Genomic DNA, 22,893 nt, shown 5'->3' with positions numbered 1-22,893 from the left:
TACCATTTTGGTAACGACAGAAAATTCACAATACGTGAAGTACTATGTTTTATATACAAAGCCCTCGATCGGCATATTGGTGCTTTTGTTTTAAGATATATAAGTACATACGTCTACGAGTCTATTACGATTTGTAGTTTTGTATACCATCAATAGTATTATATATAAAATATATATATAATAAAAATTATATAAATAAATACACGATCAAATATATACATTAATTGTTTTATTCATTATTTTTCAAGTTTAATTATAATTACTTCAGCAGGTGCTAGAGTGATTGCTTTAAATACAACTCCTTTTCCCAAAAGACTCATGTCAGAACCGACCACGACAGTTCCTCCATAAAACCACATACTCAAATCCGTTACAACACTGTTAGTTCCTAAATTCGATACAAAAACATACGAATTTTTCCTCGGATACCAACGCTCAATTACTATAATATCTCCCGTGTATCGGATTTGAGTGTTTGGCAAAATGGTACCATCTCGCCATATTGAGTTCAAATAGATAGGAGCAGCTTGAGGTCTAATCGTAGCAAGACGGCTGATCGCACTTATGTGCCAGAATGGAGTCGACATGGACTCCCGGCTGGTGATCCACGGTAAGACATCACCGCCGGTGAACTGTCGCTCATTTTCAGGCCACACCATTGGAATTAGATTATGCACATGTTGTGACTCGTGAAAGTCTTCTTCGGGTTCAGACACTTCTTGCAGGGATATTTCATCTCCGTAAAATATGCTCGGGGTACCCGGCAACATCATGTTTAGTAAGATTGCTGAGAGTGTATTGTTTTGTTGTAGCTTTACTGAAAGTCGTTTGGAATCTACATTTCCAACTGTCCAATGTATCCACGGATAGCCAGGCTTTGACATTAGGATTCCGTTCAATATGCCGTCTACTTGGTTTTTAATATATGTACTACCATTGCCGATATCAAGGAGTACATCGACTAGATCTATTGAATGCATTATATTATTGAAACCTAATAATATAGCATTATGCGCTGTTTCATAGTTGACTATTATTATTCTGTCTGGACCTATGGTTTTTTTCCATTCTCTCACTGAATCTGAAAAGTTGGGATCATTAACTAAATTTTCCAAGCCTTTCAAATAAAATCCATCTACGTCGTAAGAGATCCAATGCTTTAGAGCCGCAGTTACAGATTTTTCATCAGAGATTTTCCAATTACCGGATAATTTGGCATCAGTGTCATTATTAATTTCATTTTGTTCGCTAGACCTAGTTGGTCCCAATTCGGTAACAAACGGATGTATTTGTAAATCTAATATCAATGAAATATTTCTTTCATGCAATGCTTCAACAAGTACAGTAAAATCTTTCAAACTTCCCATAGTCTTATCTATTTCAGTGAGCGAATTCACATCATTATATTGATCGGGATAATTATGGGATGATAAAATCGAATTCAGCCGTACAGCTTTCACTCCCAAATTCTTAATATAGTCCACTCTTGACACCAAGCCTCTCAAGTCTCCTATACCGTCTCCATTGGAGTCTTGATAACTCGCTGGAAATATTTCATAAAATAGCTTTCCTTGGTACCAGGGCAGGTCGGGATTGCACGTACGCGGCAAAGCTGCTACCATTGCAACTACGGCTGCCACACAAGCTAGCAACGCAGATAAAACTCCCCAAAATAAAAATTTCCGTATTAAAGACCAATTCCACGTTACAAAGTGTGGCAAATGTCCGCTTGTCGGGCCAATTCCTATTCCGTCAGTGTTGCCCAATTCCGCCTACAAATTATACACAGTTAAAATGTTGCAATACTTATTAACAATTAAAATCGCTTGAAATAGATTATTACCGAATCATGAATCAATGTAGTGGTCTTGCCAAGGGAATGATAATCTAACATCGTGATGTTATTGATTAATTGTGCTGAAACTGCATCGGCTGGCAGACCCGAACCAGCTGAACTTGAATCTCCTTCACCCGCTCCGCCATCTGTAATTATTTTGCTGAATAAATCATACTTATTTTTTTTAATTCATTTTAAATCTGTTGAAATGAAACAAACCTTCAGATTGTAAAATTGGAGATGGAGGACGTGGTGATGGTGGTCCATCAGCTAACAGTGCAACATCTGGTTGTTCCATTTTTGTTGATTCTATATCAAGAATCTTCTAGAGTCTAGAATGTAAAATTTTAAAATTATTATGAAAGTTTGAGACTATTGATAAACCTTATAGAAAAATAAGATTATAATACAAATTTTCAGCTTAATCCAACATATAAGTATGGAAGTACATATAAATATGTATATTTTATAGGTTTTCAGCGTGTTCTAATGGTGAAATAACTAAACGAAGACATTATAAATGAAAATAAACGTGAAAGAAAACGTGCACCTCATACATAAATATTTTGAAAATTTTACTAAATTAATAAATAGGTCACAACGCAATACCACAACTAAGGAATGTATGTGAATTTGGGACAGTGAGTTTCAGTCGAAGTGAGTATGGTGTATACATAAATGTACATACATATGATTTCGCCAAATTGAAGATTTTTCAATAGAGACCAGTCCATGAGATGACGGGGTACCGAGTACCACCCATCGCCTCCCACTGCGTGTCCCCCTTTCCTATATTTAGCCACCCCTCTGAACGTCACTGTAATCGACCATATTTTGCACATTCTTCGCCAAAAAGATTTCAATTTCTTTCGCAAAATTCCATTGCAATGTGTTCTTTTGATTATTTAATCGATGCGCAGCATCGCATGATTTAACAATGCTATTATTTGCGATATTTCGAATTACGTACACATTTCGAATTACACGAACTAGGTTAGAAAATTTTAATGACATATTCTAATAATTGAATTGTTTGTGCTAAAATTTACTTTTATTCGATTCACCCGTGTTTTAACTTTATTGTATACCTTTCAACGACTCAGTTACGATACCGAATAGTTGTCAGATTGATTTAAATGCAGTTGTTATAGCCAAAAGCCGAAGTTGGCGGCAAGTTTAAAGTTCCCTCGTTTTATAACTGATTTATACAAGCTTTAAATTTATTTATTTATTTAAAGTTTGGACCATTGTAGCATTACAGGAATTCCTAAAGCGCCACAATGGTCAAAAATATAACAGAAAAAAAAATATAACTAAAGAAATTAGACATAACAAAAAATAAACATATATATATACACAAACAACTAATAATAATAATAATTAAAAATTATAAAAAAACAATAAAGAAGGGAATGTCTTATAAAAGAAAAAAGAGAAAGAAAAATAAATATAACATATTGAAGAGTATTCAAAGGTAAGTGGAGTCAGGTCGAGGTATAAGAAAACACGCAGGCAGGTTCCAAGTCCTTATTGCTGCTCGTCCGGTGGAGGTCAGGATCCGAATGCCCCCGATCGAGAGCGTACCATTCTTATATCATAGAGCGCTCAGCGCATACACGTATTATCATTGGTCAAGGAGTCGGGTGCAGCCATTGGCCGCAACGCCCGACTCCAGCATTGGTCGGCGTCACCATGACGTCACCGGTCTACGGGGCGTCTCTCTATGTAACGTTACAATATGTATATACACAGACAAAAATACATTTATACTTAATCAAAAATTAATTAATAGTGATGTCTTAAAATGCTTGCGCTAACATGCCAATTTATTATATTTTATCTATATAGTTTTATAGTCTTAACAGCCAATTTATTTACTATAATTTATAGGTTAATAACTTAATATCCATATGTATTTTATATTATCATATTTTTTATCAGATTTATTATCATACCCAGCTTTGCCTAGGTCAGTGTCGAAATGGCTGTGAATTATTGAATTATATTGATGACCAAAATGAGCAATATGGCAAAGTATGAAAACGATCGGATAAGAGGCATACTTTTTCCTGAATTGTAATCGTAAGTGAAACGTAAAGGAGGTATGTAAAAATGAAAATAAGTAAAATATGTACTCTTCAAATAGGTAATTTAGTCATCATTTTTTCTTCAATGCTCACTCTCGAATTTGTATCGAATTAATATGCAAACCTGTTACTGTCAATGTGATTAATTAGTTATTTTTTATAATTATCAGTCAATCATCATCATTATATCATCTACAACCATTCGCCATCCACTACTGGATGAAGGCCTCTCCAACACGCTTCCATTCGTCTCTGTTTTGGGCAACTCTCATCCATCTCACCTCACACATTTTCCTAATTTCGTCTACCATCTTCCATGCAGTGTTCTTTTTTGCATTCTCTATCAGTCAATATGATCAAATATATTGAGATTCATGAAAATTGTTGTGATCCATTTATAGACCTACCTGAAGAGTTCAATCACTCATAATAATGCTGAAATAAAAAATAAAACCCTACAAATATTCGTGAAACATAGCATTATATACGCAGGACGTATGTATGTATGTAGGTCGTAGATTATTCGAATTTATTAACAATAAATATTCTGACGTATGTACTTTTTATTATTTATTTTCGTCTACACTAGATAGAGTAAAATGAAAGACAATATTTTTAACTGACAAATATAGTCAAACACTTTTTTACGACAATATTCATTCGTCATTAGAAACAATTGCGTCATAATGAGTATGACGAGTGAAATTTTTTAAATAAAAAATATTTTCGCAATCATATTATTACTGAATTCATTAGGAGTCATACAATTTAGATGTTTGATAAGATAATTTGTGTAATACCAGTATCTAATATCTACATTTCTATGTACATATTTACATACCTATAAATGTCGGCTCACATGAATGGATAAACACATATTGATAACTCGTCTAACATAATTTTGACTTTAGAATGAAGTGTATAAATTTACCCACGTTTGAGCGTGTATTCTATAAATATTTACACTTTTTGACCCATCGATTACGAGGCAACGCCCATTAGCAATTTTTTTCATTACAAAAAATTTGCGTCATTCAAAAATTTTTCAGTAGATAATGATGCTGTTTGTAAAAAATAATTTTCTTCGAATAGTTATTATTTACATACAAAAATCACACCGTGCGTAATACGAAAAATGATATGTATTCTTCTGTTGTATATATGTATATACATATGTATCATATATCGAGGTAAAAAAATGAAATATCAATTTAAGAATACCAATATAAATATTGGTTATTGAAATTATATCATTAAAAATATATATTTATATGAAATGTATTTATCTATCAAACGAAATATGATATATAACTTCTTATAAAAAACACATAACTACATAATAATATGATATCTCAATGTTCCCATTATAATTTACTTTCAAGCCCATTGAATGGATACATACTGCTTTAATTTTGTAATCAAATTATGTATATAATTAAAACCAGCGACGTGGACTAGTGGTTAGCATATTATGCTTTCGAGCAGAGTGGTCACGGGTTCAAGTCCCAATCGAGTCCTGCTGCGGGTCAGACGTTGGTTTGTGACTCCAGGTCGATCGTTTCTTATCAGAGTTTGCCAATTTTTCTGATTTTTATTCACCGTATTGAATTTGATTATAAAATGCTGCAAACATTTATCTATAGATGTCACTGTGGATGTTTGTATGAATTCGCATTATATAAAATGCTTATGTATATTGATTGTATTGTATTTGTGTAAGTAAATTCGTCGATTTGGGGCGATCTGTAAAGGCGAGTATTCATGTTCTATGAAATAAAATATTATTTATTGGACAGGAAAATTGATGGGTATTTTAATTTAATATAAAGATTCATGACATTTTTCTTAATATGGTAAATTTGAACATTCACACGTAGACTAGGAAAATGCAAAAAATTATAATTATTATTGAACGCATGCAAAAATCTTATCGCAATATTTTTACTATACATATGCACTTACAAAGTCATATGTGCGTGACCAAAAAGGTCAATGGTATTTATTTTCGCAATTAACCTACACATACACATGTTTTTGATTGTCATCAATGGATGACACGTCCAATTTAATTTATCCCCTCACATCTAATATCATAATACACATATAATATTACATGACAAAGAATCGTGTCTGATATGCCTATGCTAAATTTTAGCTAGGATGTTGCATCATTTTTTAGCAAAAGTAATCGCGACAAACACTACGATGGAACGTTCGCATTTTTATGCGAGAGGTCAATTCCTATCGGCGAACTTTGACTCCATTTTCGTACGTAAAAGTGCGATTATTTCAATTACAATGACGCGAAAACGTTTTGTGATTTTCCAGAGAGTAAATATTTAAGAAGCGTGTCCTTCAAACGTACATAAATGTAATTTTGCTCAACACACATTTGACCCAATCTAGTTCAAATTGATTTGCCGATTAAAATTTACAAATCTAGATATATGTACATATGTATGTCTTATATTGTATACGAATGTGATTCTTCTTATGTGCCATATATACAGTTACAGTGATTTAATACAAGCATGTATTTATGTTCTTCTGAAAATAAAGTACCCATTATTGTAAAATAAATAAATAAACCTCGCTGACTGTACAAAGGTTTTCCGGAAATGTTCTTAAAGGTCATTGAAATGTAATCTGATACAATAATAATAATTCTCAGAAAAATTTACACTTACCGGAAAAAATAAAAAAACAAATTTTCCCTTCTAGGTTTTATTGATTCTGTAAATTATTATTGAATACTCATTCTAGGGTCATTTGAAAACCACCGATTGCGTAATTTTGAATGGACTTTTCATTACAACGATAATAATATAAACATGGTGGAATGGGGTTATGCTCAAATGAGCAACGTAAAATTAATAGTAAATAATATGTATGAAAGTACATGCATATGTAAATGACAAATAAAATTGCAGTTTAAAAATCGATAACCAGTTTATATGTCATAAAATTTGATATTGTCTATCGACTGAAACCAGTTTAAACCGCTTAAAGATAAACTCGTATATCTTAAATATTAATGATAGTCATTAATATGCTAATTATTGAATTTCATGTGTATGCTTTAAATTAAACTCTGCGTTTGTAAAATAATGTAATAGTTAAATAATTAAAGTTACTCAATAAATACAGGGCCGGTCCAAGTGCGCCAAATATGTACCACTCCTTTCTTTATTTTTAAATATTTTTACAAAAAATTTCGTATAAAATATTGTAAAAAGTAAGGTTATACGGCGAATTCGAGTTTGGGAAATATTTTAATTCAAAAACTTAAAAAGAGAAAAAAAAGACACTTATAAGGGGAGGTACCATTTCTAGTCAGCTTAAAAATTTGAAAAAAAGTCGTATGGATAAAAATTTTAGTACCCGATTCTAAGTTTCAGGTCAATAAGACGAACGGTGTTCAAAAAATCTCCAAAATACACAGACAAACAGACACACACACACACACACATTTTTTCTAGATCTTGAAAACGTGATCAGTGATCGATTCTGAGTTCGAAACAGTCAAAATATCAAGTTCGAATTTTCACATGATTACAAAACTTCATCTATTGTTACTACGTATATATATGTATGTAGATAAAGTAAAAAAAATATTTATCGTCATACACATTAAAAAATCTAAATTTTAAAATAAACTTTTATATAAATTCCTGTGATTTAGAAGTGACGAGACGTTCTAAAAAATATATTTAAAATTTAATGTTGCTTAAACTCGATTTTTGCGGCTATTTTCCAGGGTCATCCGTCAGAATTTATATTGATAAATTCTGCACTATCAATAACTAAATTTATTTTGTCATTCAAAATATTATGAGTATCGTTATTTATTTCTAAATTATTTGAATTACTAACCGAATCTTCGCACTCTTTTTTTTTACGAATTTTAATAGCCATGTTTATCTTCATTTAATGTAGCTGTCTTTTTTATTTATTTTTTATAATTTCGCCATAGTGACATTACAGTTTAGCTCCAGGTCGTCACCATGGCTAATTTATTACAAGACATTGAAAACTTACAATTAACGAGACATCCAAATTCATAATTATTACATAAATACACATGTAAATCAAAACAATACCTGACATCTATGGTCAGATATTACAAATATCTTAAAAATACGATTCATAACATTTTTCATGTAACAATACGAATTTTTACATTTGATAAATAACCACAGAGACATTCATGGTGAGAAATCTGGCGAATCTTGAGATATAACAATGACTCAAGGTTTGCAACAGAAAATTGGGAAGGAAAAGCCAATTTTACAGGAACGGTTTCAATGAAAATCAAAAATTCTGATAAGAAACGATCGACCTCGACAAACCAAGGTCTGGCCAACAACGAGACTCTTAGTGGCAATCGAACCCGTGACATCAAGCACGAAATAATTCAATACTCACCACTAGACCACGCTGCTGGTTAGTCTGTATTGAGCACTTGTCAGGTGACAGAAAATGTTTTACTTAATTGAGCTAATATGATTATATTTAGTGTTTTATTTTATTAAAATGAATTAAACAAATATCCTAATCTCATGGTGTAATCAAAATGCAAAAAAATAAATGAAAAAAACAATACCGAAAAAAAAACGTGGACTTCTCCAGTATCAGAATCTCCCAGACTGTCCTTTTTGAGAATACTTAAAAATCATCTTGTTAGTCAAACAGATAAACAAATAATTTTTGGGTTCGAGCCGCCCTTAGAGTTCTGCCGCCCGCGTGAATTGCACCTTTTGTCCTTATGGATGATCCGACCCAGAGTAGATCTGAAAATATGCATCAACCTAATGAAAGAATTGTATTCTAGTGCTATTATAGATTATAAATTACTTTGAAAAATAAAATAAAAGCATATTTAATTTTTTTACTTTTTAAAGAAAGTAAAAGATTAATTGACTAATTTCGTTTATTGAAATGGCTAAAATATTTATCAGGCTGTATAATGTTTATTTATCGCCGAGTAGTTTGAGCTGTGTCGCAAGGCTTGTATTTTAATCTTTGATGATCACGTTGTTTTGCATAAAATCTTAATGGATGGGTGGGTGGGTAACTTTGAAGAGGCCAAAGATAGCACTGTTTTCGTCACGTGACTGATCTATGAAAAATAGTCTCGGAGTGTGGACTTGCGTCGTTTTGGAGTTGAACCGCAGCGGCTTGTCAGGGCGCGACCCCAAGATAAGACAACGCCCCCTCTTTGCTCCCCGGCCACCGGACAAGAGACTTGATTCTGGACAAGAACATTGGCTTTTCATAACGTTGCTGATTTTCACCGAGTGACACGAATCTGTCGAGTGTCAGCTGAAGACTTGCAGGAACCAGTGGACAGCAGTGAAAGCATCAATAAGTATTATTAAAAGCAGATATTCGCCAAAAAAAGAAAATGGCTTTGGACTTCGTCGCCGGCTGTATTGGAGGTGGAAATATTAGCCAAAAAGTTTACACTCAATTTAAATTTAGATTGTGTTCTCTAATACTTACATTTAAAATATATTTTGTTACAGGGTGCGCCGGAGTTGTCGTGGGACATCCGTTGGATACTATAAAAGTGCTCATGCAAGTTGAGAAGAAACATACTGGAATTGTGTCTTGTGTGAGGGATGTCGTAGCAAAGGACTCGTTGAGGGGATTATACAGAGGTGTGACCAGTCCGATGGCTGGGGTAGCTTTTGTGAATGCTGTAGTGTTTGGTGTTTATGGAGGGGTGCAACGTCGCTGTTCGGAACCAGACTCACTCTCTTCTCATGCAATTGCTGGAGCAGCTGCTGGACTTCTTCAATCATTCATATGCAGTCCTGTAGAATTAGCCAAGACTCGATTGCAGTTGGGTTGTTCGGGAACCTCAAGCCAAGGTCCTTTGGCTTGTTTGGCCGAAGTTGCACGCCGAGAAGGACCCTCGGCACTTTTCAGAGGCTTGGGTTTGACTGCTATGAGGGATACTCCGGCATTCGCTTGCTACTTTTTGACTTACGAAGCTCTAGTTCGAAGATCAGATGGTAGATCTCCGGGTACCATTCGAACTCTAATGGCTGGTGGATTTGCAGGCACAGCTTCTTGGTTAATTTCGTTCCCAATAGACGCAGTCAAGTCTAGAATACAAGCCGATGGAATGACAGGACCTCGGATGTATTCCGGAGCTTACGACTGTCTGAAAAAAAGCATCAAGGCAGAAGGGCCTCAGTTTTTGACGCGAGGTTTATCTGCTGTGCTGCTGAGAGCTTTCCCAACGAATGCAGCGTGCTTTGGAGCTGTTAGCTGGTGTATGAGCTTGTCTACTTCTATTCCGAATCCAGCTCCAGTCGTTGTCGCAAGTCCTCCAGCTCAACAGTGTGATGTCCATTATGCCGTTCAAGCTTACAAGAGTCTTCTATTCTCGAGCTTCTTCACTGAGGGTATTTGTGACAACGATATCAGAGACTTGCACGAGGATTTTTCTAATGTGAAAAGGAAAAACGGTGCCTGTCACCACTGTTTCATATCTGTGCCCGTTAAATTGGGTATTTTGAAAGAGGCGAAAATCAACAGTTGATAATCACAGAACCATCATTTTGGAGCACTTTCTCAAGTGGTAGCACGCAGTTGAAGAACGAGAGCGTCTGGCTGGTGCTTACCGGAAATTTATCGTTTGGTTCAAAGTTATGTTTACGTGTGTGCGACTTTTTCTTAGAATTGTAAACAAATTGAACTGTAATACAAACAGTTTTTCATTTTTTGTAAGCGTAACCTTAATGCGAGCGAATGTTATCGTCATTATCGACTCAAGAAATAACAATGTCGATAGGTCATCATCAAATGATTATTTCGATTTGCGATATTTGGATGGCAACTCAAATTTAAGCTTGAATTTAGTTCTAAGATAAGATGTAAGACTTATTTATTCAGTACAAACTAAACCAATTATCTGCATACGATTCTCTCATAGAAACACGTCCGCATAATCTCTTGTAGAAACGATAGGAAAAAATCTAATTGTAATCTTTAATTTATATATTTTATATGTCCATACCTACTTATCTATGTAATACATGTGTGGGTATGCGTATTTAATTATTGTTCCAATATATTTCTTGTAATATCAAGAATTAATATAACAATATTTATTATTAGATTGTTTTATTATATTATATCAACTTGCCTTCTAAATTTCATGACAGCTGTAAACATAGCTTTAAACATTCAAATTGGGAAAGCAAACGAAGCAGAAAAAAATGCAAATATTATTAAAGACTGGTTGGTCGATTAAGTCTTAATGTGACGAGGGGAAACTAAGGGTAGATTATTTGCCCTGTATAAATACGACACACCTTAAGCATCCACCACCACTCCTCGTGTCGATCTTCCGAAGATGGGATACCTGCAGACTAAAGGTAAAGCACATTCATTTACAGTTGAAGGACATAAGTATTGAAATATTTCAATGAAATGAAGAGGATTGTCAATTTTGAAGGTTTGTCAACGGTTGCTACGTGCGTGTGGGTGTGTTGGGTTCTGGTGGTCATGAGTGAGGCTTTTGAATTAGCTGATGGAGCAGACACTGATTGGCCTGAAGGTTTGGAGGGTTTGGAAGGTGAGGATTCTGACGCTCCTCAACCTGAACCGGAACCGGAACGCGAAACGACGACTTTGCGTTGCCATCGTCGATTGTATAAGGCACGGGTCGAGCAAAAGGATCAAGAGGGTCGTCGATGCTGGGATACGTTGTCCTTGGATGCTTGCTGGGGACGTTGCGACTCACATGAGGTTTTAATTTTGATTTTAATAATAATCTAGTATTAAATTACAATTTTACAAATAAAACTAAGAAGCTATCATTCATTTCGACTTATAGCGTCAACGTTTTCGGTTGAAAGGAGCTTAATAGAATTTTTATTTATATGAAATATTCATTCATCTTGGCAGGGAGATAATTCCAGGTGTCCATGCTATCATATGCGAATCTGTAAATACGTACATAAGGGCGAAATCACACAGGGAAGAACGGCACGTCGTGTGCTTGGCTCCCCTTTGTGGGGGTTCTCCTACATTTCTTCAAATATGGGATACATCGTTATCGATCACTGTCAAGCAAGGATAAAATTTTACGGTGTGTGCTTTTAGCTTCACTTTCGATTACAATTCAGGAAAAAATTTGCCTCTTATCCGATCGTTTTCATACTTTGCCGTATTGCTCATTTTGCTCATCAATATAAGTAAATGTATCCTCCGCTATTACGATCGAGAAAATGATCGTTTTAGACGCGTTTGAAATTTGAATTTCTGAAAAGTGCCTGACGTTTATCCAGTTTTTAGTTTTAAACATAGATGGTGGTAGTAAAATAAAATTATTGGTATTTTTATTCAAAATAATAATTTTATTTTCGCATGTGTAAAGGTATCTAAAAAAACCACTTGCCACGTTCCTTGCTGTGTTTTCGCCCTAAAGCATATTTAATTATGGTTCGGTGATTACTGGTCACAAATTACTCGTCACAAAGTCACTAAAATCTCTATAACGGAACATCTGGCAGCCGGAAAGTCCATCATACTAACGATAACTATCATAGTAACAAGAACTTGAGTGCCAAATATTGTGTATTCGCGATTTTCATGGCAAAAATTGTCTTTGTGACCACCCCAATGTGACGAATAGTCCAATTACCCTTAATTATAATGGAATTAATTCCGAATTTGTATTATATTTAAATTTTAAAAGTGAACACTTGAATAATTGGAGTTGAAAATAAAAATGATGAACAATCAATCGCTTTCTGTGAATTCCAAATTGAACGATAAATACATAATTAAAATGTGCAATCATCAACAGAATAGCGTAGCAATAATATTTATCTAACTTCAATGCAATATTTGTAAAACATTGTGATGAAATTTTACATGAATATTTTTAGATATCGGAATGGAAATTTCCATACAAGCGGTCCAAGCATCCAGTATGTGGTTTCGGTGCTAGGATAGAGAGCGTCTCCAGATTGCTGAATTGTGATGAAGGAGCAGCACCTGAAACACGTCTCTACAAACACGTGAGACCCCTCAATTGCCGATGCCGTGTCTGTTCTTCTAGTGACACCAGCTGTGGTTGGCTACCCTTGCACTAATTCCATTGGAAACACTGCAGCCAAGTCCCTATTTTCAAAATAAACGTGAAAGTGTTAATGTGTGTAGATTTAAGTGAAATTTTGTGTGAAAAGAGGAATACCAAAACATGCAATGTAAATACATACATATTTGACCTTTGATAAAATTAAAGTATTGAAAAACTAAAATGAATATAATTAAGTATTTTTATTATAATATAATATTATATTGGGTAGCTATTGAAGATTTGCCATAGTGAGAATTTTGATTTGCATATACATATGTAATGAAAATGAATTTGAAGTATCATGTTTACTAAGCAAAAATTGTTGTAATAATTGTGTTGTAGGTACATTCAAAGTAAGATATTTGAATTATGGATAGATTTTCCTAGTGATTTGTTGATGTTTTTCATTTTGAATTTTAATACTAAGCATTGGATCTTAACTAGACAGTGATATGATATTTCATTAAGTTAAGGCTTGGCGCCAATGTGCCTTAAATTGGTGTAAATAATATTTAACCCAAATATTCATATGCACATATGTACATACATATGTAGAAAACGTATTTCAGAAAGTTTTTGAATAAATCTAATATATAATTACAATTTCTAATATATAGTTTAATGTATGAAATTATGTAAGGTTTGGGTGGTAGAATCCGTGACGTTAAATTTAATAAAAAAACTAATGAATATTCAAATAAATTAAAAAAAAATAAAACTATTCAAATAAAATTAATAAAATGTTTACTATTAGATTAGCCATATTTAAGTGGTTTATATTACAAATACCGAGCGAAGCCGGGTAAAACTACTAAGATAATATACATAAGTACGTACGTACATACATACATATTTATATACTATATAGCATTAGTCCCAGTGATAGTATTCAAATGTATTTTTTTGGAATATGTTTATTTTGAAATTAAATTTTATAAAATCTATTGCATATATGTATGTAAACAGGGCCACCGAGAGGGGGAGGGAAGTTGAGGTTAAAGTTCCAGGGCCCGGACTACTTGAGGGGCTCCGTGTTGGGACGTTCGACTGATCGATATTGATATTTTATATTATTCTACATAAAAATACATATATGTACGTCTTTAATGCTAAATGTTTATTATTTTTCGATCCGCACATTCTTTGTGTTCGTGTGAAATCGTATCTGTTATATCATACTTTCTTATTCGATTATTTCAAAAAATGTTATACATATAGGTATTTTTCTAATAGTTATCATAAATTTTTCGCATATTAAAAATATATTTATAAGAATTCTGGTTTGTTTGGTTTTTCATAGGGTCTGGAATTGTTTTTCTAGGGCCCGAAATTTCTCTCGACGGCTCTGCATATATGTATGAACATATGTAAATATATTGTAAATAATTTTATAACTATGTAGAAGTATTGAAATAAACACATGTCTCAACACATCTATCTTTAATTACTTCATACATATCATATGTTTTCTCTTAAAGTGTTTTTTTTTCTTGTCTATTTTTTTTATTGTAATCGCTAAAATATAATTGTATCAAATGACAATCGTGTGTATATAATAATGCACACATTTCGTATTTATAAACTTCGTCCAGTTGAAGCAGGGCTAATAAGACGGGTATTCAGAAACTTTTGGTTGGGCAATAAGTTAGACCTCAGATAACGAATTTTCAGTTGAAGAAGTATGTTCGCTTGTTAAACATTACAGTAGTTTATACGAGTAATTGGAAAACATCTGTTTTTCTTAAAGTTTGGAACTTAGAATTGCGTTCCTTCGTATAAAAAGATTTTTCAATGAAAACATTTTCTATATTGTGGAAATTGATGTCAGTAAATTTTATTAAAATACTAAAATACTAAATTCGAAAAAAATTTATTGACCGAAAATCTCTCGTATACATTTTATTCACACATTTTCACAAGTTAACACAAAATAAAATAATATAACATTTGAAAAATCCAATATTCCAATATATGGAATTCCCAGCATCACAATAATTTCGAGCAGCATGAATTGTCTCCTGTTGAACGTTATACATTTTTTTATTAATTTTTATGGCGAAATACATTTAATATTAAAACAATTATAAGCAAATAAATGTATTACAAACGGTCAGCAATCAGTCTTTACGGCAATGATAACACGAACAAGTTGTAGCAGATTTCATCGTGATAGTTCGCTCTCCTTCTAAACATGGCACTTTCACCACTATCTGAAATTTTATATTAAAATATTATTTTACAGATCTTCGTTGTCATTAAATTACATGGGAAAATTACAAACATCTTCAGAGTCCATTATGTTGCAGCATTGGGCGAGTGATGTAACCGGTTGAGGAGCTCGTCCTGTGGAAGGGAATGCCCAAGATTCGCAGAATCCTCGACATGCATTTGTCGTTACCGTGAAAGGAGTACATCCAGGTATGCTCACTTTCTTACTGTGACCTGAAAACAAGTATTTGGGTGATAACAGTCGGGGAAAATATTCCATAAAGTATTTTTACCTAAGCGATGACAGCCTGGACGCTGCCATGCTGGTTTTTCGCCAAACATAACGGAAGGCGAATCTCCTGAAACTTCAGGAAGTGTTCCCGAGACTACCAGCGCAATCATTAGCGCCGCCAGCCGCGGGAACATCTTTTTTTGCTGCGACGACGTTTCGAGATTATCTTTAAAATTCAATAAGAAATCATCACCTGTAGAAATTCGAAAAATCCAAAAATGTTTAAATACTCACCGACAAGAACAGGAACAGCTTTGAAAGAATGCCTCTGAAGGAATATGAGAAAGTAACGAGGTAGGCGGGTTTTTATATTCATCCGTGTTGAAACATTATTCAAATTCAATCGTTCTTTTATCGTCTTTTGTGCGAATCATTAAATCATTAAGTCTTCTCAACGGGGGCAAGGGACGTCAGAAGAAATTTGACGTCAGATCATAAAAATTTCTCGACAATTTCATTTCGCAGTTTTTATTAATAGATGTTTTACAATTGAGCTGTCAGATGCGTTAAATTTTTAACAGATTGTAAAATAAATATGGTATTTATTTTTTATTTTTGTTTAATCTTCATTGTTATTTTGATTAATAATTTAACAAAAAAAAGAATTCAATTTAATTTTTACATAGTACAAAAACATTTAATTTTTGTACTATGGCATGTTTGAGTCCACCTTACGGCACAAACTCCGAGTTGATGAAGTCTCCAAAAATGAACTCGAAAAACGATAAAATGACTGAGCGTCTACAAGCTCTAAGATTAGGAGTGGATAAATCTCACGCATACACGCGTACTTGTCCCGTATTACCTTCGAACCTGGGATTTTTTCCTGGTACGAGTTCATATTTCGAGTCTTCATCAACTCAGAGTTTATGCCGTAAGGGCCATTGAAAACAAAAAAATGCCGTATTTTCTTAACAATGTTAGAAAGTGTATATCCGTGTATATATATATATATATATATATATATATATATATATATATATATATATATATATATATATATATATATATATATATATATATATATATATATATCTTCCTTCATTAAGCTCATCATAGGCAATGGTGTAGGGGAAATTAATAATTTTACGATCTTAAACAGGAAAGAAATTAGAATACATAGTTGATGTGGTAGTTGGTATAAATGGTTTATTGTTAAAATTTTATAGTAATAAGTTAATGTATTAATGCATAAGACTAACATTTTTAGCTTATACGGTTGCCCTCGTTTTTTCCCTTTCAAGTATTTATAAATTTATTTTATTATAAATCAATTAATCAAACAGATTGCTCCAAAGCGATGAGTGTGCTAAAAAGATTCAGAAAGGACAAAAGGAAGAAAGTACATGAAATACAAATAAAAATACATAAATAAATAAATATGACATAAAGAAAAATAAATAAAAATTCTTAACTGATCAAACTAACTCAACCGTTCTAATTGGTCGTGACTTCCGTAACTTAGGAAGTGGTGCAGAAAATGACGAGATATGTGACAAATGTCAATGGCACATATCCAGTGAATTTAAGAAACGGAGGCCACGAGGAATGGGACAATAACTATAAGCCACATGTTTTTAAATTAGAGTTATAAGCGAATTTCGCATAATTGGATCTTCTCTTTGTTTAATTAATAAATGCATATGCTAAGATTTCATATAATTTTTTATTATTTTGGAGTTTGATAAATCGATTAAGTACTAAAAAGTTAAACTTTCAATAAAATGTTTTTAAAAATCAAGTCAATTTTTATTCAATCATATTTTATACAGTATTATAGTATGACTTGGCGTGAAATAGTTAGTCACTTAGATTTTAAAGTTAGAAGTAAAGTTTCATACATATGTATACTTCTATTTATTAGTGAATAAGAACAAATATTATCGTGAAAGAAATCACACAGAAGGAACACAAGAAAGGAATGGTGTAACGCGACGTTCTCCCACCGTCCCATAGGGCAACACTCGCCCTTTATTTCGAGTGGCCACCCAGGGAAAAGCCTTATAGGCGCGCGCGCATGTAGAGCGCCCTCTCTCACCCGCGATATATATATATATATATATATATATATATATATATATAAGCCTTATAGGCGCGCGCGCATGTAGAGCGCCCTCTCTCACCCGCGATATATATATATATATATATATATATATATATATATATATATATATATATATATAAATATAAATATATATATATAAATATATATATATATATATATATATATATATATATATATATATATATATATATATATATATATATATATATATATATATATATATATATATATATATATATATATATATATATATCACTATCCCAAGGTTAGTCCACGTTTCTACATAACCCGACCCTTGGAAGAACGACGTAAACGCCCTCTAGATCTTCCACCGCGAGATCAGATAAGCGCGCGTAAATCCGTTCGTTACAATGGTTTTTTTAGATACTTTTAAACATGCGAAAAAAATGTGGCACACATCAAAAATCACCCCCTGGAGTGTTTTCGGTAAAATTTTATCCTCGCTTGACAGTGATCGATAACGGTGTATTCTACATTTGAAGAAATGTAGGAGAACTCCCACAGTGGCGAGTCAAGCACACGACGTGCCGTTCTTCCCTGTGTGATTTCGTCCTTAGTCTCTCTTTTTTACTATTATTTTTCACTTTAAGTCCACGCGACTCACGCAATACTTACATATACTTGTGTAAACTCAATAGCCCACTTTACACAGTCGTTCTATCGCGCGTTCTCAGGAGCGTACAGGATTGCGTGCGGGTAAGCCTGTGCGCGCAATCGTGCGCGATACTGTTTTCGCAGTTGTGAACACTAACGTTCTTTCGCGCGCGATTACTCCTACCACTTTTTGTTAAAACGGAAAGAGCGAACGTGTAAAGGCTAATCGTGCGTGATAGACCGCGCGAAACTGGCGCGTGTTGGAGTGTGTGCGATACGCACAGTTTTACTGAAGTAACGCAGTTTTATAGTAACGTTGCGGTGAAAAATGGATAGAAGAAATATCATGGCTCAAGTTATGACGTTCGTTGGTGTTGATTTAATCAAAAAGTATAAAAATATTTTTTTATAAGCTTCCTCTTTCAGTTTTTTGTTTTTATATTCCTCGGACTTAATTTTCGAGTGGCACGGAAAAGACTGGTACATTAAAAGTAATTCCACAATCAATTCTTTACTCCACGTGCGTAAGTCCGCCATTTTGTAACAAAAGCGCGCCCGAAAGAATTTTCTGTGTAATGACAACGTCAAGCCACACGATTGCGCGCAGGACTGCTGAGTTTATACCTTCCCGGTCCAAGATCTTTACACGCGCACTCTTTCGCGCACGATTAGCTGTTTCACGCGCGATAGAACGACTGTGTAAAGGGGACTGTGGCGGCTCGCTTATACGACATGGTCGAGTTTGGTTGCCTTCCTGCGAGTGGGGACCAACCCGGCTGGGTTCGGAGAGCCGCTACTCACTCTGTCTTCAGCTGTCATATAATAAACACGTGCATTAACATGCCAGTCGTCTCATTCGTTCATCCTCCATAGGACTAATGTGTATCTGCATTTGTTTCCTTGGTTACTTTGTGGGAACACAACAAAATGGAAAACGTCGAGAATGGTGAGACTATAAGAGATATTGCAATTAAATTACATCGATTAAGTACTAAAAACTTAAACTTTCATTAAAAAATGAAACTGTGAAAAAATAATTTTAATAGCACAATAAACGTAGAATTTGATATAAAATAATCTAATTGAGTAAGGTCTATGCGAAAAAGCAAAATCATCAAATTGCAACTGCGTGAAATATGGCCGAATATGTTGAGATTAGGGCTCGCGTCGTGTGATTAAATATGTAGGTGTGGAAGAGCAAGTGAGTGACGTCTGGCATTCGGTGTGCGGTGGAGTGGGGTCGGCGAGGCGATGGGCCCCCGCGATTCGTGGCGTCGCTGCCGCTGGTGCTCCGCCCCTCCTTTCGCCACTCCTGACGACTTTCTCAGGTACACTCATTGCACTGACAGCTGCCGACCTAACCTCAATCTCTGCTGTCACCTCGTACTCGCTTTGTGCAATGCCTAATCAAATCACACATACACTCACCCCTTCAATGATACAGCGACATTGTATGTAATGTATACGACACGCTGGTTATACATAACTATAAAATATGCACTTTACTAATAATTGCTTAGTGCGATTATACTATTAGCACATCGTTGTATTGTATGCAAATCACTAAAAGTTGATGTATTTATACGATATGGTGTTTTAGAAATTTATCTATTGAATCATGGTGAGATTTTGTACCTTGCACAAAATCTAAGATCACCGTAGTAGTGTTCATAATTCGATGTAGTTTTGTCTATTTGCAATGTTTACATAAGTTATATTTTGGCATTTTTAGTAACTTGTGAAAGAAAGCTTGCACAATTTATGGGCTGTATCAGTAATTGTATATTATTTACTATCGATTGATTCAGTTGCATATAATATTTAAGTTCAAATTACCTATCGTATTTGTTTTTAAAAGTGTTAATAAAACAATTTTTTCGCAGTATTTTTTAAATTAATAATTTTTTTTATTCTTTCAGGCATTTAAGGGATAGACACTGTTCCAGAGAGGGTGGATCTTTCGTTTGTCAATATGGTGATAACGGTGTATGTAGTTCGTTGCCTCTCGACGGTGTGGCTGGAAACGATTACGAAAGTCACGTTCGTCGGAGGCACATGTCATCGGAGGAAGACGACCCTTCTCAACAGTGGACGGTTTATTCGGCGGTTCAGAACTTACCTGCCGTGTTGAATGACCCCAATCGCGCCAAGCGATCTACGTTCTTCACCAGGACTTGGGGGGATAGTTTCGTTGAAAAAAGTGACATTCCAAATAGTCCATATTTACCCGATATAACGCACGCCCATTTTGATTTGTATATGAAAAAAATTGGAAAGAAATATAGAAAACACAATCGAATCATAGCCCAGTGTCAAAACGAAGTGCCGTCTATAAGGACACTAAGCGTTTCTTCTCCCGAGTACGATTTGTCGGTAGTTCCTAATATATTTTTTAAAAATGACTTACTACTAAACAACTCTCAGACATTCAACATAGTATTTCCAGGTTTGGGAGAAACCTCGCAGGACAGTCGAACGTGTTGTAGATCTTTGCAAGAAACCCTCAGTCATTATTTGGATATCGTCGAAGTACAGATAGCCAAACAAGTGTCTCAAAAGTCAGACGCGTTCTTCCACGCTATGCTATCCCACGACACGATCATGGAACAGATGAGTTCTGCCGTTTGTCTAGTCAAATCTTTACGAACTAATATTACGCAAATTAAAAGTGGACTCTCTTCGAAACCATTGAAACTCATCAATTTAGCCACATACAGAAACAATGTATTCAAAGTTCACGAAAAGTTAAAGCTTATGTCTACCGTTCACCAAACGCAACCTATGATTCAATTATTACTCAGCACAGCAGACTACGTGACAGCTTTAGACTTAATAGGCACCACACAATCCATTCTTTCGAAGGAACTTTCAGGAGTACACGCCTTTCGACATTTGTCATCACAATTAAATGAAATGGAGCGATTAATTGATAAAATGCTCAATACAGAATTCCAAAGGTTCGTTACTGCGGATTTGAACAGACCATTCGATGGCGATACTCAACTACCCGATGAAGATAAATTAGTATCAGTAATATCTGGATTGTTGAGGCAAAAACACTTTGAATTCATCGATACGTACAAAGAAGAAGCTATAACGACAGTTCAAGCTACTGTAAAACAAGCTATGATTGAAGAAATATCCGGAAACGAAGGTGAAATGTGGGTCAAGGGAACTGGAGAAGGTAGCAGTTGGTACGGAACTGGAGCTGTTGACTTACTTAATCGTCTAGTACCTAGACTAGTGGAATTATTGTATAGAGTCCTTTCATTACGACGCATGGTATTGCAAACTACGCTCGTTGGAGACGTGGCGCTTATGGACGGTGAGGATTTCTTCACGACAGAAGAGCAAAAATTAGTCGAAAACAAGCTACAGAATTTGATTAACACCATTTGCGACTATTGTTTGGAACGATGCGCTACTCTGATTAGCACCAGTGATAAAGAAAAAGCTTCTAATATAACGAACGACCAGATGGTCAAACTTTCAAATATTGTCGAAAGTTTTAGTAATAAATGTGAGGAGATAAGCGGAAGGCCGTGCATCATCCTAAGGACAGCTTTGAAGAATCAAGCTAGTCGTTATATTCACAGGTTTCATAACGAGAGGCGAAATAAACTCACATTGCTTTTAGATAACGAACGGTGGAAACAGGCTGAAGTTCCTATGGAGTTTCAGATAATTGTCGATCATATACAAGAAAACGGCTATTTTCCAAAAATCAATTCTGGTGAAACGGAAAGTGATAAAAAGCCGTCGGCATATCTCATTGTCAGTAAGGAGCCTTTTACAGTTGTCGGTGTAGTATTACTAGCTATGCGTATGATCGGAGAGTATTGTCGTATGAGTGAGGAAACTGTCGGAGCAGCTATACTTGCTGGACGTGCATTGGTGGAACTACTACGGTATTTCAATTCTCGTTGCTGTCAACTTGTACTAGGAGCTGGTGCACTGCAAAGTGCCGGGCTTAAAACCATCACAACAACTAACCTCGCTCTAGCGTCCCGTGCCTTACAATTGCTTCTCTGGTTACTCATTGCTGTGCGTCGTCATTTCGACGTTGTCGAGATAAATGGTGCTCTGTCGCAAGGCTTCGACAGCGTGGAGAAGGATTTTTCTGGACACATACGAGAGATTGAACTCAAACTTTCGAATATTGTTAGTGGTCTTCTGACTGCTCAGTTGGTCAACTGGGAAGCTAGGCCTCCGGTGCCCTCTCAGCAATTCAGAAACGTGTCTCGACACCTTTTAAAGCTGCACGAAGCTTTGTCGGGGGTGTTGCCTGTGTCCCAAATATGCGCCGTTTATCAAACCGTTCATCGAAGCTTCAAGGATAAGTTGCGGGAGCAACTGGTTCGACTAAACATAGCTGGAGATGGTGGTCCTCAACACGGTGTTGTGACGTCCGAGTTGACTTTTTATTTGCAGACGCTGGTAACTTTGCAAGTTCTTCCCGAAGACGACTTAGGCCTCAAATGTATGGATGAAATATGGCTTAAATGAAATGAAATAATTTTTAAATATTTGTATGCTATTGGATATTTATTTTTGTTGTGTTTTACTTACAAAATTTATATGATTATCAATAAAATGTTTTTAAAAATCAAGTCAATTTTTATTCAATCATATTTTATACAGTATTATAGTATGACTTGGCGTGAAATAGTTTGTTTAATTTAAGCTTTT

General features: G+C 34.6%; 5 protein-coding genes across 9 annotated transcripts; 3 read left to right on the top strand and 2 right to left on the bottom strand.

Moving 5' to 3' along the window:
* Positions 1-204: 204 nt before the first annotated feature.
* Positions 205-9,068, bottom strand: LOC143911176 (amino acid transporter heavy chain SLC3A1-like). Of its 4 annotated transcripts, none has more exons than XM_077429948.1 (5): positions 8,817-9,068; positions 8,528-8,732; positions 2,057-2,169; positions 1,844-1,983; positions 209-1,772 (listed from the first exon to the last, which is right to left on the bottom strand). In XM_077429948.1, exons 3-5 carry the CDS (start codon positions 2,133-2,135, stop codon positions 237-239), a joined length of 1,755 nt encoding a protein of 584 aa, XP_077286074.1. In that variant the 5' UTR covers positions 2,136-2,169; positions 8,528-8,732; positions 8,817-9,068; the 3' UTR covers positions 209-236. The 4 variants fall into 4 exon arrangements, with proteins under 4 accessions (XP_077286071.1, XP_077286074.1, XP_077286073.1 ...); XM_077429947.1 differs by having other exon boundaries at positions 8,528-8,714; XM_077429945.1 differs by lacking the exons at positions 8,528-8,732; positions 8,817-9,068 and adding an exon at positions 2,526-2,977 and having other exon boundaries at positions 205-1,772.
* Positions 9,069-9,155: 87 nt separating this feature from the next.
* Positions 9,156-11,145, top strand: LOC143911181 (mitochondrial basic amino acids transporter-like). The gene is made up of 2 exons (XM_077429958.1): positions 9,156-9,362; positions 9,450-11,145. Exons 1-2 carry the CDS (start codon positions 9,329-9,331, stop codon positions 10,472-10,474), a joined length of 1,059 nt encoding a protein of 352 aa, XP_077286084.1. The 5' UTR covers positions 9,156-9,328; the 3' UTR covers positions 10,475-11,145.
* Gpb5 (Glycoprotein hormone beta 5) lies at positions 11,025-13,194 on the top strand. Of its 2 annotated transcripts, XM_077429963.1 has the most exons (3): positions 11,025-11,312; positions 11,393-11,685; positions 12,831-13,194. In XM_077429963.1, exons 1-3 carry the CDS (start codon positions 11,291-11,293, stop codon positions 13,035-13,037), a joined length of 522 nt encoding a protein of 173 aa, XP_077286089.1. In that variant the 5' UTR covers positions 11,025-11,290; the 3' UTR covers positions 13,038-13,194. The 2 variants fall into 2 exon arrangements, with proteins under 2 accessions (XP_077286089.1, XP_077286088.1); XM_077429962.1 differs by having other exon boundaries at positions 11,257-11,685; positions 12,831-13,060.
* Positions 13,195-14,879: 1,685 nt separating this feature from the next.
* On the bottom strand, positions 14,880-16,259 carry Gpa2 (Glycoprotein hormone alpha 2). The gene is made up of 5 exons (XM_077429134.1): positions 15,759-16,259; positions 15,526-15,690; positions 15,306-15,466; positions 15,129-15,234; positions 14,880-15,042 (listed from the first exon to the last, which is right to left on the bottom strand). The coding sequence occupies exons 1-4, from the start codon at positions 15,838-15,840 to the stop codon at positions 15,142-15,144; spliced, it is 501 nt and encodes a 166-aa protein (XP_077285260.1). The 5' UTR covers positions 15,841-16,259; the 3' UTR covers positions 14,880-15,042; positions 15,129-15,141.
* A 3,087-nt stretch (positions 16,260-19,346) lies between these two features.
* scat (VPS54 subunit of GARP complex scat) lies at positions 19,347-22,812 on the top strand. Its single transcript, XM_077429942.1, has 2 exons — positions 19,347-19,532; positions 20,124-22,812. The coding sequence occupies exons 1-2, from the start codon at positions 19,456-19,458 to the stop codon at positions 22,708-22,710; spliced, it is 2,664 nt and encodes an 887-aa protein (XP_077286068.1). The 5' UTR covers positions 19,347-19,455; the 3' UTR covers positions 22,711-22,812.
* Positions 22,813-22,893: the final 81 nt, after the last annotated feature.

The sequence above is a fragment of the Arctopsyche grandis genome, chromosome 4 (assembly GCF_051622035.1).
Source record: "Arctopsyche grandis isolate Sample6627 chromosome 4, ASM5162203v2, whole genome shotgun sequence".
NCBI classification, from domain to species: Eukaryota; Metazoa; Arthropoda; class Insecta; order Trichoptera; family Hydropsychidae; genus Arctopsyche; species Arctopsyche grandis.
Note: the sequence above shows the minus strand (reverse complement) of the source record. Positions and strands in the feature narration are given on the sequence as shown.